The 27,751-nt window shown below is 47.1% G+C and overlaps 2 protein-coding genes across 2 annotated transcripts in view; both read right to left on the bottom strand.

Annotated features, from left to right (window-relative positions):
* The window catches only part of Kl-2 (dynein heavy chain 2, axonemal kl-2), a 44,739-nt gene extending 32,352 nt beyond the window's left edge, over window positions 1-12,387 (bottom strand). Inside the window, exons 1-13 of the mRNA XM_076822136.1 lie at window positions 12,353-12,387; window positions 11,831-12,084; window positions 11,191-11,648; window positions 8,300-8,436; window positions 7,749-8,091; window positions 6,753-7,272; window positions 4,771-4,913; window positions 4,214-4,359; window positions 4,059-4,152; window positions 2,088-2,258; window positions 1,648-1,837; window positions 1,489-1,585; window positions 1,158-1,409 (exon numbers count right to left, since the gene is read on the bottom strand). Of these exons, the coding sequence (XP_076678251.1) occupies window positions 1,158-1,409; window positions 1,489-1,585; window positions 1,648-1,837; window positions 2,088-2,258; window positions 4,059-4,152; window positions 4,214-4,359; window positions 4,771-4,913; window positions 6,753-7,272; window positions 7,749-8,091; window positions 8,300-8,436; window positions 11,191-11,648; window positions 11,831-12,084; window positions 12,353-12,387 (2,840 nt within the window). The remainder of the gene's footprint in view (window positions 1-1,157; window positions 1,410-1,488; window positions 1,586-1,647; window positions 1,838-2,087; window positions 2,259-4,058; window positions 4,153-4,213; window positions 4,360-4,770; window positions 4,914-6,752; window positions 7,273-7,748; window positions 8,092-8,299; window positions 8,437-11,190; window positions 11,649-11,830; window positions 12,085-12,352) is intronic.
* A 997-nt stretch (window positions 12,388-13,384) lies between these two features.
* On the bottom strand, window positions 13,385-18,770 carry LOC143374203 (uncharacterized). Its single transcript, XM_076822137.1, has 4 exons — window positions 18,654-18,770; window positions 18,491-18,592; window positions 15,197-15,316; window positions 13,385-13,777 (listed from the first exon to the last, which is right to left on the bottom strand). The coding sequence occupies exons 1-4, from the start codon at window positions 18,768-18,770 to the stop codon at window positions 13,385-13,387; spliced, it is 732 nt and encodes a 243-aa protein (XP_076678252.1).
* Window positions 18,771-27,751: the final 8,981 nt, after the last annotated feature.

Consider the following 27,751-nt stretch of genomic DNA (forward strand, 5'->3'; position numbering starts at 1 on the left):
CGTGGAAAATTGATATGACTGGCGTTCATCGTGCGAGGAACAGGGATGTCAAGATCAACGAGGAATAGGAATTCAAGAAATTGCAAATAAGAAGCCTGTTGCTACTTCTGATGTGTGCTTTCTGATTTCTTGGAGTATTTACCTATTTGATAGGATTAGTGGTACGCTGAATGTTCCTTAATGCGTGAAAAGATCTGTAGCAGTAGATTTAGAAGCTCGAACTGGCGACCCTTAACCAGAACGCAAGCCCACCCACTACAAAGTCGTAGACGCTGTCAATTAGTAATTAATCTGCAGCTTGAGCACAATTTAATTTGTACTTCGTTTCGCTTCAGGCAGAAGGCAGGGGCTATTTGGACGAGTGGTTCCCTGATAAATGATCGTAGAGGGGCCGATTGCTCCTCGAATCTACGTGATTGCTATTTGAGAAGGATCTGCAACCTAACATCGTAGCTATCACTCGATACGAATCCAAAGTTACCAATAAGTCCACAAGACATCTTCAACAGAGCCCTTTCTGGTCAATTTCCAAGCCGAAAGCAACAATTTTTATCACTTATCAAGAAGAGAGATCGTCAATGTCTAACTCGATCTTCAAAATCTTTTCACCCATCAAGAGACACTGTGAATCTGTCTACTAAATATCTGACAGGGGAACATCCCGAACCCGGAAATTCGAAAAATTCTGCAACTTTGTGAATATGTAGGGAATTTCCTCCTGATTACAACCCAGTGTTTGTTTGCTGCCCAAATTCACAATAAGGGGGTGTAATTGACCCCTGAAAATCCGGTTATTTTACGATTTTGTGTTATAACTCGTGAACTGTAAAATAATTTTTTTACCAAATGATAGATCTGATTAAAAGAGGTAACTTCTGTCTTGAAACTTTTTTTCTATCTCTTACAGTTTGCAAGTTATAACACAAAATCGGAAAATAGCCGAATGTTCAGGGGTTAATTTTACTTAATCAGGAGGAAATCTCCTACACATTCACAAAGTTTCGAAATTTTTTGAATTTTCGGGTTCGGGATCTTCCCTTGTGAGCCTTGAAAGCTAAAATCTTTGTCGTTCGATATCCCTTTGAAAGGTTTTTCACTCGATCACGATTCACTTTCCAAACTCATTGTTCTCCGGGCGAAGCTATCGCGATACTAACTTTTTCGAGTTGTCAGCGATATAGTGATAAACGTGGTTCACCATATTCTCGGTCTGCCTCAGCAGAAGGTCGATCAATTTTTGCTGCCAGACAGAGCACTGCTCGATGATCACGCCCTTCAATCTATCTGCATTCACGTCGAGGAAGTGCACGGTCATCACCGTGTCCTGCATCTGGACGTTGTTCGCGACTAAGGTGTATCTGGCGATGTCCGATTCGAAAGACTCCGCGGTGGGCCTCAGCTTCTCGTATCTGAAACGGCACCGGACGCGGGTGATTTTTCACCGTCGGCCACGAACACGGGATTCGTTTCTCGCCATTTCCAAGTCACCTCTGGATGTACATGTCCCTGTTCACCTCCCACACCTCGTGGAACGGCTCCCAGTTTTTCAGGTACTGTTGCGTCTGAACGAAGCAGAAGCTGACCTCTGGAAAGCGGAGGCACTCGAATGATATCGATGAAGATCAGGCAGAATTGCGGGGACCTAACCGTCGTTGAGCTTCTGCTGGAGGTCCAGCAGCTCTGCGTCCTTCTCGTAGGTTCGCCAGAATTCCGGGACCTCCGCGGCGAACTTGAATGTATGCACCAGTCGACGGACAACTTTCAGTGGCTTCAGCAGCTTGTCGAATATCACCGAGATCACGCGACCTACGTCCACCAGACTGGGCACGAAGTGTACCTAGAAGAGTAGAAAGTGTGCCGGTGCTTCTGTAGAGAACGTTGCTCTGGCGATAAACATTACTCTGCCGCGTTTTATCGCGATAGTTACTATTTTAGCTGATCTACTTAAGAATTAAGAAGAACTATCCAGCTTCAGGGTTAGGCGTCCAGAGTTTACACAAGCGTCGAATCCCTCCCTTCTTTCCCACCCGTTTTCAATAACAAAAAGCTACCTTCCCACACAGAAATATTAAAACCATGAAATGTACCTTGTTATTAATGAGTTCGACGTGGACCAAAATGAGGGGCGAAGGAGGGGTGGACCCTTCTCCGTGCAGAGCAGTGTACATGGCCTCTAAAGATCCTCTCAGGCACAGCCTAAGACCCTCAGCAATCACTACGTCGATTTTCTCCAAATAGCTCTTCCACTCTTTCAGACACTGTCGCAAAAGAATTGTCACACGAGTCAATGTAGCCTCTACGAAATCGAGTGGTCTTGCAGAACTACTAAAGTAGCCTCAAGTGGCGTCATATATTGTTCCTCTACCCTCGCACGTGTTAATTTTACCTCGATACTATTCTCTTTTCGCGCGACAGCCACAAAGATACACTTTTCACGATTTTATGAGAAAACGGTGAATCATCGGATTGTCGATCGATGTCGACGCGATCGAGCCGTCGAAGGGCGAGCACCGTTCCGCGTGATCAAGGGTGGCGTCCTGTTGGCCCGGTAGCTGCGACTCTTCGACAGCTTCCGGATTAACGAAGAGGGGACACGTGCGCTGAGCTGCAGTCACGTCACGGAGCGACATATCGTAACGTGAATCGTCCTGGACTACGTTCCCCCCTGGTTCGCTCGCACGAGAATTGCTTCCCTATGGCCTGCAGGGATAACGCCACGGACATTTCGCAGAGAATTCTGCATTCCCTCCCGCGAGACGTCGCTTTATGCGCGGGTTACGTTGCAAAAATGGCACGACTGTTCCCAGTGGCATACGTTCGAAGGGGGCACAATTATTTCCGCAGTAATAGCGTCCTCGCCACGAGAAGCCAGAAAGAATTATAATTTCCAGAAAGAATTATAATTTCATCCAAACACTATACTTCATTTGTTTACCACAATTTTCATACCACACGCGCGTAAATTTATTTTTGAAAAACCGGAAGCGTATGTTTTTACGGAACTGTTTGCACTTAAAAGATTATTTGCAGCATTTAAAGGATATTTGCTAATTTTTCGGTAAAAAAATATTTACGTTTATAATAAAGTAACAATCTACAATCAAGAAGCCTTTTTAAAAATTTGGTTTTGCGGTGAGAATTACCATTCGGAACCAGATTTTCTAAAATCAAAAGACGGAAAAGGTTCCGTTAGTATATTAATGTATCATTTGATTAACGGAGGGAATTTCCGAATTTCTGAAATCCTGATTTTTTCGCGTCATTTTTGCGCGAAAAAATCAGGACTTCAACTTTAAATAGCCGCCATTTTGTTTTAAATTAATATTTTGGAAATTCCCTCCGTTAATCAGAGGATATATTAATATACTAACGAAATCGTTTTTGTTTTTTGATTTTAGATAATCTGGTTCCGATTGGCAGTGCTCACCGCGAAACCAAATTTTTTAAAAGGCTTCTTGGATGTCGTTGTTACTTTATTATAAACCTAAATATTTTTCTACGAAAAAATTACCAAATATTCTCTAAACGTTGCTTTCTTAAGTGCAAAAAAGTCTGTAAAAATATCTGCTTCCGCTTTAAAAAAAAAAATTCACAAACATTCACCTCTTTTCAGCCACCTGACTAGGTATAGCCCCTTAAATCCGCCATTGTCAGAAACAGATAGTGTCGGTTTATACAAGTCCAACTGACGCGCTAGCACCTCAGAGTTTCCTCTATAGCAGCAATTTAAACCAAGCAAGATGGTGTGAGCCGACTCCTAGCGAAGAACCACGGGAAGGGCGGAAAGCAGTGAGGAAGTTTGAAGACCACGCTTGACTCGATGGGAATTTTGCTATAGGGTAGGCCTTGAGGTCACGAATTACATACGTTCGCAACCGAGGGAACCATACCCGCACGGTCAGAAACAGTGGAATCAAAGAGTCCGTAATCTGTAAATTCAGCTCGCACGGACCTAACCCAATTTTCCAAAAATTCATTCAACAATATCGACGCCACTAGCAGTTGCATCGACCGCATGTTGATCCCTGGAAACCCGGGAGCCCCTCCTTTAAACTTACGTCCTCGATGACGTCCTTAAATCCGTCGTAGATAACCAGCACGTACTGGACGACGGTCCTGTGCCTGCCCCGTACCTCTTCGAACGTCCGGTCCCTGTAAAGTGACCAACATGTTTTCACCGACCCCCAGAAGCGAATTCCTCGACCGTCCCTACCTGACCCTCACCACCTCCTCCTCCAGCTCCTGCAGCGTGTACGTGTGGTTGGGCCGTATCTTGATCATCGGCGTGTCGCAGATGTTCTGGCAGATCTTCATGATCTCCAGGTTCGAGGATTTGTAGACGTCGACGAATTCTTGCAGCTGCGAACACAGAGCCAGGAAGCTCGCGTGAGTGACGTCGCCCAAACGAGTGTACTCTCCGCATCGCGTTCACTCGGGCTTCGCCCTTGCCTCTGCTCCAAATTCCAGCCCAACCCCGTCCCCCTACCTGGCCAGGACTCGGCGGGGGGGGGGGACGGGTGTAACGAACGGCCGCAAACGGTACCGTCGGATATCCGCTATTGTTATTCCGTTTCGACGGCACGCGCTTCTTGCTTAATTAAACAAACAAAGGCTGCGGACGGATCCCCACTTGGCTGGGTCAAAATTTAATTTCGCCCGGGACAGAGCCGGACTCGCTGCATAAATTTGTGCCCGTATATAGGCGCCGGCCACGGTAATAGGGGGAGCAGAGAGAGAGAGAGAGAGAAAGGGATGAAGAGGGAAGCGTACATTTGCCGTTCGGTTAAAGCAATCCTCGATGTATGCGTCCACGTATTCCGTGTTCCATGTCAGCCTGCTTAAGGCGGGATTGATCTTCCTATCTAGCTGGCGAATTAGTTCGCGGAACAGCTCGCGTTCCGTGGTTGACAATGCTGCAAGAATTGCATGATATTCTGCTTTACAGTGGCCCTTTTCACGCGGCATGATTGAGTTTTTGGTGGGGTGGAGGGTGGACTGTGCAGGCACGATTACCCGAGCAGCTTCTTTTCATTGAACGTTTCACTTTCTACGTGATATTGCTTGTTACGTACGAGGGGCGGAGGTCCGTGGAAGATTGCGAGGGGTGGAATGGGGATCAGTTTAGGATCGTTGAGTGGGATCACAAGTTACCTTTGTACTTGAGGGAAACTGGGAGGAAGATTAGGGGTTGTATGTGGAGGGCGTTTCAATAAATTTTATTGGGTGGTGCGAGGCGAAACTTTGGGGGGTTTCCATTAGGACGAAACAATTGGTCGTCCACTGTTAATATTTTTTAAAATACCGGGGGCGTTACGGGGTAGATGCAGCTTCCGTCATATTGCTTGGAAAATGGCGACTGACAATAGGCAATCCGATTTGCCTGCACCCTCTTCCCCGCCATTTTACATTTCCCCTGGAATTACACTGGCGTGGGTCAATCATACTCTCCCGTATGCGACTATAACTTCCGCGGCGGGCGATATTTCGAGACCCGTTTCGATCAGGAATCATGCAAATTGATAAAGTCAATCAGTTACGGCGGAAATTTGTCGGTAATGCCAATTCAGAACTCCGAAATTCCATCAGTATCCCCCGCGCTATTAGAAAAGGCTACGGAACTCCGAACGAAATGGCCTGCAGCGGCTTGAAATCGAAATGAGTCGCGATTGAAAATTCGACGTTGAAAGTTAAAAGGAGCCAGCTAGCTTTCGCAGAGTATTAAAACGTCCACTCCGCTATCAGTTACTTAAGGCCGTCAAGTTAGGCGAAACACTCCGTGTAATTGAAATCAAATTCTTCAATTAATTCGAAAACAACCCCCACCCTCCCCCAATTAGCCCGTATAATCGAGATTCCGTCCTAGCCAGCTTCTCCTCGCGGAAAGTTCCAGCTCACCTTAATATTTCATAATTTGCAGCCTCTCTCTCGGTAATAACACGCGGCTGTGGCGCGTTAAAAGCTACGAAGAGAAGACGCTCGAGGTATTTTCGTAGAGACGTGCTCGAACAACTATTTCGCAATCTCGAGCACTCAATATACAAACGCGAAGTTTCCGCGAACACTCTGCAGCCGCTCGGCAACTTCAAAATATTTGCCCCGTCTCGTTCGAACAGCTGGAACACGTGTGCGAGTCGACTCGATTTATACAAGTCTCGTATTAGCGAGAAAGGTGGAGGAGAAATAAGAGAAATTGCTCAGCGAGCATCGCCCTCGTTCCTTATCGTTTTTTCAGTGATTCTATGGGAAGTCAGCGAGAGGCACTAATTACTTCGCGGTAATATACATTGGATACACACAAACACGATCCGCATAATTGGAGAACACGCGTTTAATGGGATTCGGTGGCGGGGTGAACCTCGGACGACTTCTGCGAATTTCGTGCTCGTGAAGGGGGTATCAAGAATCTCTCGATTAAAACGCTGGATATTAGACGGAAGTTAAACGTCAGCTGCATTGCAGTAGCTTGAAGGTTGCGAAGCCAACCCCTAAAATGACAGATTCGCAGAAAGCTCACCACAGTGCATTAAAAATCAACGCTACGATCTCGAAAGCTAGTACATCACGCAACAAAGTCTTACGGAAGCTAATTACTTTCCGAAAGTAAGGAACGATATTCCTGGTGATCAGTAATTAAAAAAAATCCTCTCCCATAATTTTACCTATCAAATCCACCGCTGAAGAAACCTGACGTTCCTATTCAATCCTCCAAAAAATCTCACCCTCCACCCTCCAATAGTCTCGGCTCCACTGACCTTCTATCACTTTGTTGTATCCAATGACGACAGCAAGGACGCTCTCGTAGACGAAGCACAAGGTCTCCCACCTATCGTAGACGATTTGAACGTGGACTGGAATGGTGAACCGGAGGTTGATCCAGTAAGCGGATTCGCGGCATAAATTTAAGATGCCTGGGTCGATGTTGCACTCGAGGAGGCCCGACCTCGAGTCGCTGTGACGCATCAGAAAACGATCAAGCCGCGCGCGCGGATTCTCGCCGATATCGTACGTCCAGTTGCTGTACAGACATTGGACGAGGTCCTCGATCGATTTCATCAGGATGTCGTGCTGCATGCAGATCTCTATACTGAGGCCGCAATATGGCATCCACGCGGCTTCCTCCAGCATCATCTTCGTTGATTGCAGGCGAGCACCTTTCAATCGTAGGTTCAACGCCCTGCCTGAATAATAAGGAGTCATCGAAGGATACTCCTCCCTCTCATCGAGGACCTCCTGCTTCGTCCGCTGGATATCGCGGCCGAACATCTCCCATATCTGAGGAACAACCATCAGCGAGTATCTCTCTTAATTCCTTATCGAGATTCCTTACGGTTAAAGTCGAGCTAACACGTCGGCCCGGATTATCGTTGACCTATACTACTAATTTTGCGAATACTTGAGGAAAGGTTACGGTATTCGCCGCGAGTGACTGATTCCAAGGTTCAGGGTTACGGTGCAAGCCGAAAATGTAGAGTGACTTTTTCCCGTGGCTAGTTTCGTTTAGGAGAGAATCGACTTTGAATGCTGCAAGTAGTAATTGCCAGTTTTCCGCGACGCGGAGGTGGTGTGTCGGGTGAAGCGCGTAGATCGATCACTTGAATTATTTCTGACGTTAGGAAACTGATGCGGATTTGTTTGTTAATGATCGCGGAGACGTCTGAGTCGAACTATTCAGGCTGAGGGGTAATCTGAATCCTTTCGTTAACGTTAGAAATGATGTAGATCATCGAATATAGAGATCGACTCCTTACGTCGTTAGTCCTAGCGTCGAACAGAGACTTCAGATTCTCTCGGTTCATGTAGCTATAAAAACCCTGGAGATCCTCGATCCCCTCCTGCACGTTGTTCAACCCCTGGAAAACCGACGGGACCAGGTTCTCGATGATGATCTCTAGATCCTTCATCTCGGCGCGGAACGTGAACATGTCGTCGTGCCACGAACTCTGGTTCACGTCCAAGATCTTGTGAAAGTTCTGCTCGATCCTCTGCACCGCCTCGTGGAAAAGTCTCTCGATCTTCTGGCACACCCTCTCGTACTCCTCCCCCTTCGTCCCGCTGAACATGGGCCTCGTGATTTCCGTCGTTTCGTCCATCCTGCACGCACCAATCCGCAATTACCATTCACCTGATCGTTCGCAACTTCCACCCACTTCAACCCCTTAACCATGGGACCATCAAAGGATCGAAGAAGCTATTAGGGCTCGAAAAATATCCAGATGTATACGCGCTTCTATCCATTCCTCCCCCTTAACACTGCGGTGGAATCCTGGCGGAGGGGGTGCAAAGGGGACGGGCTGATTACCTGGCAAAATCGATCATCGCCTGACAGATCTCAATCATGTCGTGGCACCTGCCGATGAAAATATCAATGTGGCGGAATATATTGTCCACGTTTAAGTCCCACGGCTTGTGAGTGACGCTGTTGTGGACCTCGGCTATCTGAAAACCAAAAGGTTCTGCAGGGAGTGGATGAAAGAGCACTGCTGGTGATTTGCATTGCACGGGGACAAGCAGTCGATCGTTTAATATCCGGCTCGCGACGCGGGCGCATCGATCTCGCAGAGGAACGCGCGAGACTTAAAGCGATTAAACAAGTCCGATTACAACTCCCGTCCATCCTTCGATTCTGTATTATCGGCTGGCTGCTGGCTGAAACAGTTCGTAACCACCCCAAGGGATGGTGTACTCGTTCGTTTCGCTTTGTTAGGGGTAAATGAATCGTTTGAAACGCCTGCTCGGCCCTGGTTCACGCGTTTCCTATCGTGACGACATTTGTGTTTTTTTTTCTTTTCTAGGTTATTGTGGGTGAGTAATTATTTCTAAATCAGTTAGAAGGTTCTGTAACTTTTTGTTCACCCTTCTGTAACGATACAGATCATTGTGCTCAACCGAATTGTACAGAAGGGTTGCTTTTGTCATTTAGCTCTGTCTTTAATGAATGACGATTTCAATTAAAGGGTTTTTAAATAATTTTTTTTAAGAATCATCCCCCGTCGGGTATATCCAAGGGATTTTATGGGACTGTGACTCGAATTTGAGAGAAGATATTTTCTTTTATTTTCTCCTGGAAAATATTGAATCGTTTAGACGAACAATTGAAATTGGAGTATCGAAAACTGTCATCCCGCGTTTTGACAAGTGTCGTAATCGTTTTGGTATTTTCTTTCCTTGCTGTTTTTTTTTCTAGTTCGGATAGGCAGTGACGTGAGTGTATGTAGCCCACCGGGTCACGAGTCGTTTTTGAAAGGGACGGATTCGTTTGTTTCGGACACCAAAGTGGTTTATCAATAATTGAAATATTGGACATTCAAAAGCCATTTCTGTACTCTGACCAGGTCCAGCGTGACGACACATTTTGCTTTTTTTTTTCAATTTTACGTCGAACGTTTGTAACGGAATAGGTCACGATTATTGCACGAGGGGCTAATATTATTCATTTGGGAATTACTGCGTGGTATCCTGTATCAAATCGACGCGCCGTGAGTTCAGAGGGCCGATTGCATCGTTCATGTTTAAACAGTCAATCGGGCGGAGGTTCAGAGCACGCTAGATTTCGTTTCGCTCTTCAGAGGGGCAATTACGACCTTTTCCAAAGTAATGAAATTTCGAAGGGGGGCAATGTGCTTTAAACATCCCTTTTAATTCAATCATCTCATAAACTGCAGTTAAACTCTGTCTGCGCGAAGTGAGGAAGTAATGTAACTGAAAAAGAAGAACAAATTCAATCTGACAATGTTAAAATTACCCATTATCACGTAACATTCGTTTCTCATTTTTTTTTCGGGAACGAAGCTCTGCTCTTATCAATTTACATCCGCGTAAATGATAATCCTCTTTCCCATTCACGCCAGATTTTCCATCTTTTGTGCCACATTTTTCACCACGAGAGCCACGTGCTAGCTTTTATACTGTTTTCACTTCGTTCACTGGCTACCTTAATACAAGCAACGTCGAATATAAGTAGAAAGCTACATTAGGGATTTTATAGATTACTTAGTATGGTTCGCCACCCTTAAAGTGACGAAAGCGAATGGAGGCTATTCGTAGCGTCCAACCCTCTGGACACGGGGTTAATAAATACTTGTTACAGCTAAGCAAGTCGACCCTCCATCTCCCTAGGGATGTTTGTCCACCCTCGATCACTGGCCCACGCGATACGATTGCGAGGATTTCCCGTAGAAAAATCGTAGACGCCCCGCAATTCACCCCCAATCCGACTCGCTCCCTCGCCACGCGACATTCGCCAATTCTCACCCCTTGTTTGCGCTTATCTGGCCCGCGCGGCAAACGCCCCAGCCAAAGAGGGTTATTGTGACTTCTGCTTAACGCGCAAAACTTGACCCCGTTCTACATCCCTCCATTACCCTAGCGTCGACAACAAGGCACCCTCTTTGGTTGGATGGAACGCTAATCCCGGCTGACAAATTATTTTCTAGGGCATTGTGCTCTTCTTTCCCTCACTGGTGGTGTTGCTCGGTGAAAACATTGTTGTAGATGAACCTTGGACTGATTTTTAATGGATGTACGGGGTAAACTGTGACGGAGACTGAATTACAATTTTTGGGCTCTGTAATTTGAGGTTACGAGTCAACCCTTAATGAGTAAAGGAGACTACTACTATTATTAATGAGTGATTATTGTTAAAAGTGGACAAGCTTTTTTAAGATCGTACTTTATCAAAATCACTCTTTCCTTCTTTCACACTTTCCAAGACAAACGACGACCAAACAGAGGGTAAAATGTTCCTCCCCTCCTCTCTAAACGACACCTTTCATCCCATTAATTGCGTGTTAAATATTCAGCACGTCTCCGGGGCAATCAATCTTTGGAATTGTTTTGAAACGATACACGATTAAAGGGACGCTAAGATTAATCGCCGGCCGCGGGTGTGCACCCGCCGCTGAGAATATTATTTTAACGTCGCAGGAGGGACGGTGTTCCCGGCGTTCCACGGCAGGATCATTGTGGGCCGGCCCAAAGAGAGGGTACAATTACCGTGACTTCCGCTTAACGCGAGAACTCCACGCTAACGGCTCTTCCCGAAGTATCCAAAGTGACTCGCCGCGCACGTCGTTTAATAGCCCTTTAATGCACCAACCAGCCAGTGAATTTGTTCGTAATATCGCCGGGGGAGTTGATAATTGCATTGAACCCTAGGTCCCCGGAGGAAATACGCCTCCAATGAGCTCAAACCTTTTCGTAGAGGGACTTGTAGTTCTCGCAAGTGTCCACGCATTCCCTGAACTTCTCCATCGACTTCCTGGTCCTCCCCGCGAACACGTCCTTCAGGTCGATGAAGTTCCGGCAGAGGATGATTATCTGGTTGCTCAGGGCCTTGAACAGGTTCTCGATCCTCTCGTGGGTGTTGTAGTGCGGTGAATTCAGCCAGATCGTTCTGAACATGTGTATCGTCTTCATCAGCTGCTGGCCGATGGAGGACGGCTTGGTGCACTTGTTCAGCTCCATCGATTGCGCGTACACCACTTGCAGGAACTCGATGTTCGATTTAGCCTCGTTCACGCCATTCTCGATCTCGTCCTTCAGCGCGAGGAACTGTCGGACGTAGGTCGACTGGCTGGCTGATAAGAACTCGGTTATGTTCTTCACGAGGGGGTTCTGCAGCTGGAAGTTCAGGCCGCAGAGATTGTCATCTGTCGCCATGGGAACGTTTCCTTTTTGTAGAGCGGACACTCGGGAAATGATGCTGAGGACTGTGCACTGGGTCCTGGAGATATCATTCGATTCATTCTTATTTCGACCATCGTTCTCAACAAGCTGAATGATCCTCGAGTTCCAGGAGCCAGTTCACCAGAAATGTTTCTAAGATACTAACATCGGTAGATCCAGAACTCGTACTCATCTTGCAGGCACAATAATTCGCTGGGTGTTGCTTGTTCCTGGTCTGAGAGGGCTATTCTGATCTGGGTGGTCCAATAGGCCACCACACCCTCCAGCCTCTTCACCAACTCCTTATCAGCGTTGGCGTCGTCGCTGTCCAGATCGCCACCCTCTCTGGGCACGTATATCACGGTTAAACCTCGCATTTTGTACGCCAGGTCCGTCAGGCTGCACAGGAACGTGTCCAGGCTGGTAAAAAAGTCCGCCTTCACGCATGTGTTCTGTGTTAAGGAAGGTCGGGGTGCCGGATAATGGACAGTTTATTCTTTGGGGGCTTGAAATCCCATAAAAAATAGACGAACGTGCTCACGAGCCTAGTTTCAATTTCATTCAAAGCTACCAAGTGCCCGCTTTGGCCTCTCGTAGAAGCCTGACACTCGTAACAATCCAGAACGATTAGCATAAAACACGACGAAAGTCTGATACAATTTCCCCCATTAGCCAAATGAAAAATTACCCCTCCTCGACGTTCATCGCGCAAAAGTCCTTCATCCAGTCTCATCAACGCGAGTGCCACTCGACTCGAAAACGGCCGATCCAGTACTACACGCGAACAAAAATGGACGGAGGAATTTGGCCGAGGCGGAGGGTAAGAATGTTACACAGAACCTCTGCCCGCATTCTGCGGTAAGTTCGAGGTGTTGAGTTTTTCGACGACCAGCGTAGGGCGACTCTCGTGTCCCGTCTGCGCAATTACAGACAGGTCCCTTCGATCCAGTTGGAATCCATTAGAAATAATGAAGGCGGCTTCCGTCCGAATGCAATCGTTTCTGACTCGACTGCCGAGTAATCCCGTTGCGCGGGCAAACATCGACGCCGAATTTACCGAGCGGCGAGTTGCGCACTGCATTTAGCCGAAAATTATGGTAATAATAACTTCGCGCAACCCTTCCTGTTTCGCCCTTCCCTGCCCGTCGCCCTTCTCCCTGCGGACCGGTGGCCGGAAGTTCGCGCAGCGGTAACGGGATTGCGCGGGCGAAGTTACAAATTCACTTGGTTACGTCATCACGTCGGATTGTTGTGACCTTAAGAGGCGGAGACTATGCCGGACTAGCTTCAAGAGGCCAGCTTGATGGCACATGCTCAACTTCTTCGAATTTCTTCCGCATTAAGTATGCTTCAGGACTTTGAACGCAGCTGGACCTGCGATGCGGGTGCAGGAATTTTTCCTACGGCATCTTGGCTTCGAAGAGTAACGCTTGATGAATTTTTCTGTGTAATTAGTGTTCTTCAAACACCATTCAAAATCACTTACACTAGATAACGAAAGATTCCTTCTCGGAGGCTTATCCATTGACTCGTACTACTTGCTCCAAGGTAGTAAGGCTAGAAGTTCAGGTTGTAGAAGTTTTGTCGCGAGTATCACGAGTTAATTAAATTTTCTTTGCCGCAAATAAGGAGGGAGGGACGAGGTGAAGGAGGATCACGAGTTTTGAAGCTTGACAGAAACGTTGTTGCGCGATGCTTCTAGAGCTCGAAGCGGAACTTGCTACCCCCGCGGCTGATTAATTAAACGCGAGGTGAGCAGGGGAAGGATACTGTCCGGCCAGGTGTCGATCTTGACGAAAATGGGCGCCAGCACGTTTTGAACCACGTGAAGAACGTAGGTCTCTACGTTGTCGTTCACCGTGCCAAACAGCACGCGCTCGCGGAAGGTGTCGGCGCGCAGTATCTCTCGCGGTTCTCGAATGAAGTAGGTGAGCTCGTTCACCGGTACTATGGGGAATCTCAACGACACGTTCAGGTGATTGTAGATACGATACACGCAGAGCACCCCAACGCTTGGATTCAGGAAGAAATCACGGATCGTCAGCTCGGCGTGGTAACCCCATTCGTCGTCGTCTATCCTCCTTAACGTTGTCATCTCTCTCACGCAGCTTACCTACATATTCAGAAAAGATTAAGGGGGAACTGTTGGTCTCCTCCTCCCTAAGGGTAGGCAATGAGATTATGTTGTCTCTAAATATGAGCGAAATATGAAACTTTCGTGTGCTGGACACTGTTTGGTCTCGAGGGACACAGCTCGCTATTAAGTTAGTTACTTCCGGGTGAATGAGTATTGATCACGTCGGGGTAGATGTATGTTCTTAAATACTTAGATTGGAGGTTCATTCCTGGACGCCTGAGGTGACTGTGCACTGTCAAAGTTCAACGAAACGTCGCGATGAGAAAGTGGTGTTCTTGTAGTTTCGCTGGTAAAGGGAGCCAGTGAATCGTTGAAACGATGAGTCTCAAATATGAAGTTGGGTTTAAAGGAGGTTTATTTACTGGTGGTACATTGGTAATACGATTTAAGCTGTCAGACGAGACTAAGGAGTAGAGCATTTATGAGTGTCTGATCATGCGCGGGGCTATTCTACTTGCTTCATTTATATTATGAGGAAGCGCTGTTTAAAAATGATTTAAATGGAAACCTTCCTTTCTCCACCCACTACTTTCCCATCACGAGCTTCGCGTGTCCTTACCCTCGATATTCTATCATCAATACTTACAATTCACTTTAAGGGGGAACACCACTGTGACAGCTGGAAAAGTAAGCCATTTTTAAGAATTTTTTTCAGGAATAATTTACAGTTTTCATAGAAAAATTTTATTACCTACCTTTAGTACACTGTCTTAAGAGACTGTACAAAAAATAAACAGAAAAACATCCTTAAATTTTAATACATTAATTAATTTTCTAGACCCCCCACGCGAGCTGGTCGAATGTGTAACTATGGAACAGCAGGTCCAAAATCAAATTTCATTTCTTTTTATAAACTATATGAGTATAGTTTCCGTTGTACGTACGGATTCTTTGATTGAAAACAATTTTTTTGAAAGACGCTCGAGAAACTGTCCACCTTATTCGCGGATTTTCAAAACTTTTCTTCTAAAGCGCACCATTTTTACAAAAATGATTTGTTTAAGAAATCAGCACGTGCACGGAAACTTCACTCATATACTTTATAAAAAAAAAAATGAAATTTGATTTCGGACCCGATGTTCAAAAGTTACACATTCGAAAAGCGCGCATGGGGGGTCTAGAAGATTAATTAATATATTAAAACTTATGCACGTTTTTGTATCAATTTTTTTATACAGTGTCTTAAGACATTGTACTAAAGGTAGGTAAATCAAATTTTCTATGAAAACTGTAAATTATTCCAGAAAAAAATGATTAAAAACGATTGACGTTTTCGACCGTCACAGTGGTGTTCCCCCTGAAATTCACTTTCCACAGAATTCCCTAACCGAAGCAGCAACGAAGCCACTTATGAATCCACTGATAACTAACGAAAGGACCAAGCCAACTGCTCACCAAATCGATCAACTCCGCCTCCTCGTAGAGAGGCCTGAGCTCCTCCTCGATCTCCACGGCCACTTGTTCTGCAACACAGCGCATCCACCAATTAGCAGTCATCATTTCACGCAGCAGCAGCTGGAGCGTGAATAAACGTGAGAAGATTCCGTGAACGAGCGAGGATCGTTCGTTAGCCATCCCCATGGGAGACAATGGCGTCCGCGATGGGCCCCCTTAAATCCGGCGGGAGAGTTAAATCGAAGACATTCGTTCCAAGGACTCCCCCCCTCGCTCTCCCTTCCCTTATACGCCCTCCCAGTGTCGTTTTTCTCTGGCCCTCATCCCTGTCCCTCTAGCGACCTGCTCCCTCCGTTCCCAGCAGCCGAAAGGATACGCCTTTGCTCCTGGCAATCTAATAGGAACGATAAATCGCGAGCAGCTACTGAATCGGCGGAAGAGGAAACACGTCGGGCGATCGAGGCGCCGCGGGAGGACACGTTGCCATAATTTATTGGCCTATGATAGCGTGGCATTATGTAGATGGTAACGATGTCGTCCTGCTCGTTTTCTTCTTCTCCAAGCCGCGCGTTTCGAACCGAACCCGCCCTGCCGCGCCTCACCCGGCCGCCCCTACGAGGGACTTATTACTGTCACGTAGCCCGTACCCGTTCCAATGGTTTTTCACGGTTTACATTGCGCCACCGTCACGTTCGCCTTGTACGTTTTTCTGGATTTCTGCGACTGACGGCCGCGGGTATTCGTTTGGCTGTCGCGTTTACGACGGGCGCCGCTTTGCTACTCTTTCCCGGTCGTAGAAAGGGGCTTATTGCCACAGAATCGTTGGGAAATGTGGTGACACCTAGCTGGGATTTCGGGGCGGAGGGTTTGCCTCTCTTTCGATGCTTCCTTAAGTGCATCGATTCAATGGAGCCTCTGTTGGTTTCAGATTTTCGAGCTACCGGGGGCGTTTGGTTCAGGTACTAGCTGATTCGGTAATTACGATCCCCTTTTCATTTTTCATCCCTTTCTCCTGGCCGCCGGTATATTTAAGGATCCCGTTTCTTTATAGTCTGAGGGCGGAAGAACGAGGAAGGAGGTTTCTCGTCAATCGACGACTCCCGGCGAGGAGCGTTTAATCAGATTAAACGCTCGCGTTTGGAAACTTTTTTGTCAGAGGGCGGGCGCGGGGGTGGTGAAATATCGGGGATCGCGGAGAGTTCGGTGAAGTTCGAGCTGGCTTAGAAGTTATTTAATTCTCGCGATTCCATCGGTCCGAGGGGCTGGGTATGCTAATCGATGAAGGGGAGCTTTTAATGTGGATAGATGGGATGGCTGAGGGACAGTGCCTCCAAATTGAGGGCTTTAATTTTTTATCCCCCGCGGAATCACTATTCCGCCAATTCCCCTCGTTCGAGGGCGGTAAATGGGATTCAATTTAGTAATCGGCAAATAAGGAATAATTGGCCGACTGTATGGCGGAACGAGAGAGTTGTACCGAGAGTAATCTAGCTCTCTGTGGGGCTCACTTTCGCCAATTACTGCTCTTCATCTCCCTGCCTCGGTATTACCGTGGCTTGTTTGCACCTGTTTCACTTACAGCGCTGCAGAGGATAACGTTCAAGCATGCGGAGGCGTCTCGGGCCGAAGAGGGTTGCAGCGATTGCCATATATTTTTACTTTGGGAATAGAGTCCTACGAGATAATTAAATCTTCCTGCAGGGTTACTGTACCTTAGAATATTTCGGGAAGGTCTGAAGGTTCATAGGACGCACAGAATTTCCCTAATCCACTTAAAAAAGGCGTGTATTACAACCTCCACTGACTCTTTAGCTCTATATCCAGTATTCAACTTTACATTCCAATCTACGCGAATGTAACACGACATTATGTTTCACGAAGAGTCACTTATTAATACGAAAGAAAGACCCATGTGTCATCGATGCATAGAGCACACACATCAATTACATTTTCAAGCAGGTTAGGAAGCACCGATTTAGAAAAAGTGGAGAGAGAGAGAGAGAGAGGGAGAAAGAGTAACCGAAGCTGGCTTGGAAAGCGATGGGGAAGCCTTTAATATTTCTCTCGTAAATCTTACTGCGCCCGTCCTCATCGTCGGTCGAGTCAGCGTCCAAGTACTCTCTGTGCGGGTTCGGTCGCGGCTCATCTTTACTTCTCTGTCTATGCATTTTATTGACGGGGGTCGGGCTGCAGGCCTCGACACTTCCTCCGGCTCGAGAGCCCCGTGCGGTTGATTTATGCTGCCCTTCGTTCGACTGTTACCCACCACTTCGAACCCTTTTCCCAGGTTTCCGCTTTGCCACGTAGGTATCGTCGAGAGCCACGAAGTTGCTCGATCCTCGAGGAAGCAGCGTGACGGACGAGAGATATATCTCGATCGATCGTCCCTTGTTTCTCGATTCGAGGATCGAGGTGTCTGGCCGGGGCGGCGACGGCTGAGGAATCGATTCGTCTCAATGAATTCTACTGGGGGGTAGAAGTCAGTGAGAGAAAATAAGACTGGGTTATGTAGTCCCTTAGAATCACAAATGGGGAATTTGTTTGTGTCATTAATCTCTGAAATTTTAGGAACACAAATCTAAATTAAAATTAAAATAAAATTGTTGGCATGATTTTTCTATATAAGGTTATTAATGGCCACGTAAATTGTCGTGATCTCTGTTTGCTTTAGGTACTTACAATGCCCCAGTGAGGCACACGCGGTCTAGGCCTCTCTTTGTCTACCTAAATATCAGTACTACGCGATTCATCCTATTAACAGAGCTATGAGTATTGCCAATGAATACTTCAATGACATGAATCCTTTCATGGGCTCCCTTACATCGCTCAAGACGTTGTTACATAAGCATGTTAATCACCTACACGGTGACAGCTACTGTATCCATTACGTTTACTTATTTAGTTTATTATTTACTTAACATTGTTTAATTTAAATGTGTTCGGACTCTGTAAATTGCACTTTGTGTCTTACGTATTTTGTATACTATGGGTATTCCCGTATAATAATAATCCTAATAAATCTGGGCTACATATTAATCAGGTCTAATTTCAATATTTAGAATCTCGATAATGCCACAGAACCCTCCGTCACGCTGAATATATTCAATGTTCCATAAGTTCTGAGTCGCTGCTTACATATTATCCCCAGAAACAGTGCTGCATCCACGAATTCCAAGCGAACGCTTAATCTCCTTCGAATCGCAGTAGACGTAGAATATTGGCTTGCTTTGATAACCCCAGGTGTTCCAGTCGCCCCAGGAATCATCCGATTTCCAAGAATTTCCGAAGTCCCACCTCCGATCCACGATCGTCCCCATCGTGCCGCAAATCCGAGACCAGTCTAACAGTGCCCAGGTACCCTGTTAGTCCCAGATCCCCGGGATTATCCTCTTCAGTCTGCAAACAGTCCTTCCACTTACGAGACTACAGCTTCATCCGCTCGTCTTCACCGAAATACCCATAAATCTGCGTCCACGTAGCCCGTGGCGCGAGCAGCGACAGAACCGACCGACAACGTCCCGTGGAGCAGGAACAACAAAGGCACCGGGCGCCATAAACCTCCCTCCACCATCATTTTTATAACTCCGCGGTGGTCCCGGGAGGGAGGCTCTTAAATAAGATGCAAAATGGCGCTGCTCCCATCCGACAATACCCATCGATCCCATCGGCTTCTATTCGAGGAAATATAAATCCAGTTTAATGCACCGGCCACCTAAACGACGTGGATTTGCGAGCAAACCCGAACGGCCATTGGATCCCGATGGGAGATTGATGTGGCACTCCTGCTCAACTGTAAATATATCGTGATCCGTCCACGGTGATCCCACGGAATCGCTTGGCCAATGATAAACTTAAATAACCAGGAATACCGAACAATGGTCCACGGACCTGTCCACGGGAATCGTTCTTTCTCTGCAGCCTCGCTGGACCATTGACTGTAAAGCTTCCAGATCCAGATACATCATGAAATCAAACGTCATTGTCATCGTCGCCACTTGCGGGTGGATTCGAATCTCGATACTCTAAGCATCTCGCCACGGTCAAGAATAGATTGACAGATTCACAGAATTAGATATCGATTTTTTAAATTACAACCCGAGGGGAGTAAAAAGGGGTGAAATATGTTTTCTCAGGCTCCTTATTATTTCTTAGGCCCGATTCGATATCAACTTGGTTTTTGCTTACAAAAGTTACCTACACAAATGCCTAAAGACTCGATTCAGCGTTTCCCTTATCAACCCCTAAGGTGGTGAATCGGGGTAAAATGTGTTTTCACGGATTCGTTAATATCTCTTAAGCCCGAAGCGAAGCACGAGAGTATTTGGCTAGTACGTGATAAAAGGGACAGAGGCTCAATTTACCAGAGATCGAGGCTCCATTGTAGCTCGATTATTCGCATCGACTCGCCCCGTTTGTCTCACTCAATGAATGCTATCAGGAGGCGCAATATGAGTCGCAGTTGATAATCAGCACATCCATCGCGATCCTTATACCACCGATTATTTCGGTCCCGCTGCTGGTTCCCGAGCCTTATCGCCGTCGAACCGGAATCGCCGAGCCTCTCGCGTAAATCTCCCTGCGTCCGCGTTAAGTCCAGCAACGATATCGGGGCAGCGGGCGCGCCGCGCATCCGCGCTGCTTCCGCGAACAGTTCGGATGAGCGACGTTTCCGCGCGGACGAGCGAGCAAACGGAAGGAGGAATTGCATCGGGCGAGGCGCGGGGGTGGCGGGGCCTGGTCGATGGAACGAGATTAAAAGAGGCAAAGCTACAAGATTAAAAGGCAGTGCCGGACACGGGACGAATCGAACGGCCGACTGCTCGCCGAGGACATTTATATTCCCCAGGAAATCGTTATTGACCGATCAGAGGACTCGCCCGATCCCCTGGCGTGTGTCGCCCCGCCATCTCCCATTTCTTTCCCTCCGCCTTTCGGCTTCTACAGCGACTCGCTTTGCCTGCCGAGGTCGCCCCTTTTCAGGGACACGCGTGCACGGGCACGGAGGGGGTGGGACACTTTGTTCCAGCTTCCTTCGGGGGTTCCATTGACGTTTATGATATCCAGCCTTTCGTAGCTGTTCGCGTAACTCGTTCACGTCGTTCCTCTCTGTCGCCTGTATCGTCACGTCCGGGATGAAGCGGGTAGAGTTTCACGGTGCGCAGGGGTGGTTTTTACGCGACGTTTAATTGGCCCGTGACTGGACCCCATTCCAGGCACTGGAGAGCGATGAAGGTGAGAGGGATTCTAGTTTTTCAGAGGGGATGCTTTGGGGTACTGCGTGGAAATTATTTTGAGCTTCTGGGGCGGTATGGTTTTTGAGTGGTAATTGGTTAGGTGAGTATTGAATGGGGGAGTTGCTTGAAATTAATTTAGCATGGTTAGTCCCTCAATGTGATGATTCATGCGTTTGGTGAGCAAGGACCTTTTTACGTCTCGAAGGGGATTCGTCTATTTGTATCCTTTTGGAACTTCCACTAGCCTGAATCACATTTGCTGCAAACAATTTTCTGAGAAAAGCCTGTGTCGAAAGTTACGGGAGTATTTAGGGAGATGCGATTGCACCGTGCGTCTGCAGTGCAACGGGGAACGGGAGCAAGTAGAAGTGGCACGTGAATGGTCAGACGCGCCTCGCAACCAGTGCCAGGGCAACGGTATTTCCGCGAAACTTTTTCCACGTGCGTTATTTCTAAAATTGCTCGGAGTAAAAGTTACTCAGAACAACGCTGACTTTCAGTGCGTGGAAGAATTTTAAGCTACATTGGCGAATACCTCTTTATATAACCAAAAAGAACACGGTATCATTACGAAATGAATGAATAATTTGATCCAATGGAATAGTAACAAAGTGAAGCATCTATAATCATTCAAAATTAATACCATCTCCCCGTGTCTATCTTCAGACACTCAAATATCCACAGTAATATTTTAACTCCCGAACGATTTCCCACATAAATTCACTTATGAATCACCCCCACAATTCACGCTTTCCTACACCCGTGCATTATCATTCCCCCAACACGCTATCAGATAACGCACCGCCGAAATTGCTCTGCTCATTTTTATTGCGACGTTATTAATCACCGGGACGGAACACGTTAGCGCCGCCATCCGAGCTCTATCCATCATCCTCCATCTTCCTCCGCCTTCCATTTTCCGCGAGGCACGGCCACTTTAACCGTGCAGCCTTTAAAAGATCAAATGCAGGACGCGAAGCCCCGACAATGCTCAGTTCTCTGGCGACGCCGAGCCTGTATTAATCCGTGGACCCGAGGGCTGCTGATTTCGAGAAACGAAGACGAGCCGCTCCCTTTTTTCTATCTGGACGACGGGCCAGGGTCTCGTGCGTCGGCCGCCTGCTTAATCGCATTTTTATCATTCCTCTCTGCCCCTTCCAAGGCCGATGCTTACCTGTTGCTGCGGCCCGCAATTATGCATCATCCTTTCAGCCGTCGGCTGTACGCTCGGGGGATCCAGCGCGGAAACTCGCCTCGGTTTCCCTCGTTTTCCTTCCTCTCTGCCGCCAGCCAAGAGCCCGGCGAACGGAGGGAAAAGAATCGATTGCCGGAGCATTGTGGTGACGCCTGTTTAGTCCACTCTCCATCCAATATTTCCTTCTTTTCAACTTGTCAACGCGTGGGTGGAACGGCCCCATTAGATACCAGGCGTTCTGCAAGTAATCGAATCACTGATTTATAAACTGGAGTGGTAATATCTCTGGCACTGTAGTATTCAAAATAATTGTAGAATTATACTGAGAGAGTGATGATATTCTTGATTTTTAACCGACTTAAAAAAGAGGGGGTTGCTCAATTCGTCACATATATTTCATTATTAGAATTATATATTTCCTTCATTTTCCAGGGAAAGTGTCCTGTAATGAATCCTCTATCACAATGCAAGACTGGATACTTATCCTTTGCCACACTGTCTTTTAATAAAAATTCTTCTGTCACCTTTTGTATTTTTAATCGCGTCAGTAATACAGATTTATCATAAATATGGTTCGCTATTTTCTATTTATCCTTATACTCCCCATCTATATTTCTTCTTCGCTCACGAAGAATCCGTAAATAGAGATGCATATTTCTTAATTGTCTCCTCTATCTCGACGAACTTACCACCTAGAACACCAGTTGACAGGAAGACGGAAATTGAAGGAACCACGGGGAACCGCGGATGGGGACGAGTCATGAAATACGACGGGCCCCGCTGAAATTTACATGAATCTTAATCGGCCGAAGCGGATGCACGCGCAGCTCGCAGGATGCATTTATAATCAGGCATCCGTTGGCCGCGATTTTCCCTCCGAGCAACAGCCAACGGCGTTATTGATCCCATGGATTCGTATTAATTGCAACGACGGGGTTGGGGGCGGTTATGGAGCCGATCGGAACAGCGAAACGTTTTGTTCCCCTCGAGGCTAGTTGTTTCGATGCGTAGTTTCCTTTGACGTGTTCAAAGGGAGTTCCGTTGCGATTATCTTCTCGCCGAGCAATTGCTTCTAATAACTCCAGTATTTTGCTCTCGCCGATGCAAATTGCTGGTCGCACTATAGTGGAATAAAATTCGTGCGGAGGTGTTTAACTAAGTAACTAATCGTATTAAATTTGTTCGAGGGTGGACACTTGGCGCACCAGATGAATTGAAATTCTTACAGTCGCGCAGCTTCGTGCAGGTTCTAGTTTTCAAGCTCGCAGCAGAAATTTTTCTATTTCAAATGAAATTGTGTTTTTAAAGTTTCGTGAATTTGACTGCAGCCTTCGTTATCGTTAGAGGTCGGAGCCTCGCTGAGAGCCACCGAAAGGTACGCTTCTCCTTCCTTTTCTGTTTGGATTTTCTGTTATTCCCGCGACAGATGAAGAGGCTCTGGGGCGAAACTTTTTGGCTTTTCAAAGGAACGAACGAGACAAGGCAGGGCAAGAATGGCCTCGATGGACCGGGTGAGTACGAAAACTCAGGCTGCGAAATGTAGGGAGGAAACACAACTCTCCCTGTATTTGCCTGATAAAAGCGAACCGAGTTCGAAGAATACTCGAACTGCTCGCGAAACTTCGCCGCCGCGGCTGGACATTTAGGGAATTGCGCCGTCTGGATTAACGCGTGGCCGTTTTCTGGACATCCCGTTGTCTGCTGAGTAGAATATTCTTTCAGAATCGACGACTACTCTCCCTGGGAAGCTAAATAAACCGCGTTTGCTAAACCCAACTAATTATCGTAAAGTATTTTTCTCGCGATTACCCCGAATCTGAGATTCCAAGGATACAATACATCAAGGATACAGTTATCCCATTTCTTCCTGAACCTCGAGATCTTCGAGCCACAGCTTTCTGAAGCCTCGAGATCTCCAAGATCTCAAGGGCACGAATCCTGAACCCTCCGATCTCGAGGACCCAGCCTCCCCCGGATCAAAGCTCCCTTTGACCCAGAATCCTCCACTGTCGCAAGCATCAAAATCACTACAGCATAGATCTACTCACGCGTTATTCCACGCCGGTGCTCCCATCAGCAAAGCCCGCTCTATCTAACGAACCTATAACCATCGACCTTCCCTCACTTTTCCCAGGCTGTTCCGTTCAGCAACGTTTGCTCGCACGTTGGCGTTACACTTCGAGGCCGAATCGAGTTTCAATTTAGCGAGTCTCTGCGAAAGAGCCAGGACCGGTGGCCGTGGTGGCGGTCCGCGGTTGTTTGTCGACCGGCAACGGGCTTGCTGGGGTACGCTTTTCTTCGGCAATCGATTGCTGGACGAGCGGGGGATTTCCTCGAGTGCTTCCGCTGTCTCGTGCAGCCTCGGCCCCTCTCGAATCGGTTCGCTGGCCACCAGAATGGGACTAACTGCTTTCTCGATCGTACCGTGCACGCTTGCCGCTGATCGAATCGAACGGAAACAATGGCAGCCAGAATAACCGGTACACGTACCGAGCACGGGACCGTGCCTCCTCGATTTTCGTTCACCGACACCGGGAACACGGTGCAACCATGGCAAACGACTGTCCGCTTTCCCTCGTAGGTACCTCAACGACGTCCATGGGGATGGTACAGTAAATTGTTAATAAGCAAAGGTGATTTACTATCGATAATAACGATGTCGTGCAAGCTTCAATTTGGAAAGAGAAAGAGGATGTACTTTGGTTTCTAAATCTTCTGTGGAATGCAGTGGATCTGATGTTCAGGTTCGGGAATCTCGAGTCTGGAGTTCCAAAGTCCTTGAGTTCTCCGTTCCTCGGTTCGCGAACGGTTCGCTGCAGCAGATACAGGTTTACTTTCCATCGTATCGAGCCAGGGGGCCAAGCAGTACACACCGACGTCGCTAACCAAATATCAAGCATAACAATGTTTCCACAGCAATTTTTAAATATCTCTCGGCGCCGCGTTTGGCTTTCAAATATTCAGACGGAACGAATTTCCCGCGGCAAAATATTGAATCCCAATAAACCACCCGGTTTTACAAACGTTCACACTTTATACCGGGACTCCGGGATCCGGCCGGCGGATTTGCTTTTCACTCGCACGGAAACGGCGCGCCCCTTCGTTCTCGAAGATCCGCCGTGTTTACGATCCCACGGAGCGACTTCTTCGCCGGTGACTTCAATTTAGACGAAAGGCTCGATGGTACCCTGTGACACTGTAATCCCGGAACAGGATTTTGTCGTCCACTCTCGGCCACCGAGTCGGCAAGGAGCATTAAAGCTGTTTTCACATTGTCGTCCGTAGGAGGAACCCTCTGCACGAGCACTTGCCATGGTAATCAACTGGAAGCCGCTGCCAGAGTCCATTCCGGATTGCCCCTCGTTCAATTAGCATACATACGACGACCACGGGGGCTGCTTTTCGCCCCCCCCGCCCGTGCCTGTGACCCAGTTTCTTTCAAAACAGAAGCGTCTTCCGCCCGCTAATTAATTCGACCGACTACCATCGGCCGCGTATTATTCATAGATCCATGTATTGTTGGGTTAATTAGTCGTCTAGGTAGTTCTTCCGACTGGTAACTTCGGGGGAATAGTTTAAGGGGTGCACTTTGCTACTTCTGAGTGGAAACTTGTCGACGCTTGTCTACGTAGAATTTATAAAGAAATTCATATACAGTCGAACTGCGGTAACTCGAATCTCAAGGGAAGGGAAAAAATCTTCGAATTTCAGAGGTTTTGGCTTATCGAGTTTTCGAGTAAGAGGGGTTCAACAAACGAAAATTCGACGTATAGAGGCTTTGTGAGACTGTTCATTTTTTCGACTTGTGAAGCTGTAAAGCAAGACAAATTCCACTTTTAAAGGTCAATTGTTTGCACTACATGTATACCTACATATATAAAAGTAGGACACATTTTATTCTCGAAATATTACTGTTTATTATATATTAAAAAAATTTGTGATTTTGCTTTGTGCTAGTCTTTTAGTGTATTGTAAGTTAATAGCATTTTCGATTGTGAATAATGCAGGGAAAAGATTTTCCTCAATATTTTCAGATCTTTCTACGAAATTTCGTAATACATATGTAGAAGTAAAATTCGACTTGTAGAGGTCGGAGTTCTTCTAAATTCGAGTTGTAGAGACAAAATGCATAATTTAACACGCAAAATATAGTTCGAGTTAAGGAAGTTTTATTTTGAGATGTAGAGGTGTTTACAGTGGAGCGGAAGGGAATGGAAAAAAATTTCGACTTATAGAGGTTTTCGAGTTATCAAGGTTTGACTGTAATAGGTAACAGATTGTCGACAATGCGAATTGAGGCATTGAAAGCAAACACAGACTAACCCACATTGAAAATGATTAATATTTCCTATTTTATATGATTAAACTAAAACTACTAACTAAAACCAATTCGCAAAAAAGTGGGTTAGTTCGTTTTTACTCTCAATGCCTCAATAATTGTTCGAGCGAAGACAAGTAGCTGCAACTTACAAAATAATCAACTAATGTCCAGTATCAGCCATTAATATATTAAGAAAGTATCGTTATTTAAAAGAAGACTCGATTTCAGCAAGGCAACCTAGCAGCCAAACCTCGTACCCTATAAAAAGAACCTTTCACCACAAATTTCAAAATACAAGACACTTGTACTCCCAATAGTTTCTGGCAAGTGGACGATTTATATCAGCACGAGGTTCGCTTCCTCAAAGAAACAAGCCATTGAACAACGTTCCAGCCCGCGCTGTGGAGGGTGGCAGCAATCCGCAGCGACCTTGAGTGGCCACTGCCTTTCGCCCCGACTTAAACGTCTCGATCGTCGCGTAAAACCAGCAGCTTTACTGAGGAGGAAAGGCCGGGCAAGAACGTTGCCGCAGGAAATTGCAGCAACGCTGTGTAGCTCGCGAGCTGCATGCCGCCGCGCGTAAATTCGCCATTATTAAATTCGACAAGGATGAACGAGGAGAGGAAGCCGAGGGCCGCGGCGTTTCCCGCGTCGAAACGGGAGGAAACGGTGACCTCGGAGTCAATCGATCACTCACCGAGTTTCTTGCCTCGTCGTTTTATTTCGTCCCGTTTTATTCGGCCGTGGTCGATCCCACGAATCCCACCCCCCCGCACGCGTGCAACCTCTCTCGCCGTTGCACTCGCGGTGGGGCGGCCGTGGAAACGTTTCTCGCCCCCGGGAGCCTCGCTCAGCGATCGATGCTTTTTCACCGTCATCGGCTGCCAAACTCGATCCCCCGCCATTTGTTCTGTCCGTCGAACGCTCGGCCGGGGATTCCTTGCAACCTAACCCCCTGTCCTCCGCCCGCTGTTCCCCAGTCTCTGTGTTTGTAAACAATCTGCGAAACGGTCGATTGTTTCAGCCTTCAGCGATTATTTCGTCTATTTTCATCGTCCGTCGAGCTGTTTCGTCCCGCTCCGACTGCATCGAGCAAGCGCCGCGCGGTAATCCTTTCTTCGACGTGGTTTAACAGAGATTCGCTCGATCGCTGGATCCTGTTAGGATCCTGTCGAGCTGTTCGTTATTTCCTTCTCCATCGACGGTTGGATGAAGAAGAGGAAGATTCGGGTCTCGCGGCGCAGGGGGGAAGGATCAGCGGCGACTGAAAGGGGAGAGGGTGGAAACCGTGTCGCCGAGTTGCAATGCGCAAAAGCGCGAAGCAGAACGAGCATCGAATCCCCTGTGGGATCTATGCTGGATCCCTCTTCGTCTGGCGGTTTCTTGCGCGCGCCTGTGACAGGTTGAATCGAGTCTGCGTCATCGGAACAACCGTTCACCGTGCCGCGATTATGCTTCTTTTCCGGGCTTCTTCTGCCGGGCTTTCTTCTGCGGGGATTAGGTGGTGTTCTGGATCGAGGAACGGTGGAATTGTTGGGTGGATCTCTGAGGGGAGCTTGACGAGGGTGAAGTGACTTCTACCGACGAGAAACTGGAGACTTAATTCGTTGCTGTTGATATTCTGCAGGAACAGTTTCGAGGCGATGCAGACACTCTTTGTACGAAGATTGTATAAGAAAAAACTATGCGTTGTATAAGAAAAAACTATGAAGTCGACTTAAAACAAAATGTTTCATATCGCTAGTGCAGGTTGGCGAATGTGCTGTTAATCTATTACCGACTTTCATTCGTTTAAATTAGTCTCT

The sequence above is a fragment of the Andrena cerasifolii genome, chromosome 10, assembly GCF_050908995.1.
Source record: "Andrena cerasifolii isolate SP2316 chromosome 10, iyAndCera1_principal, whole genome shotgun sequence".
NCBI classification, from domain to species: Eukaryota; Metazoa; Arthropoda; class Insecta; order Hymenoptera; family Andrenidae; genus Andrena; species Andrena cerasifolii.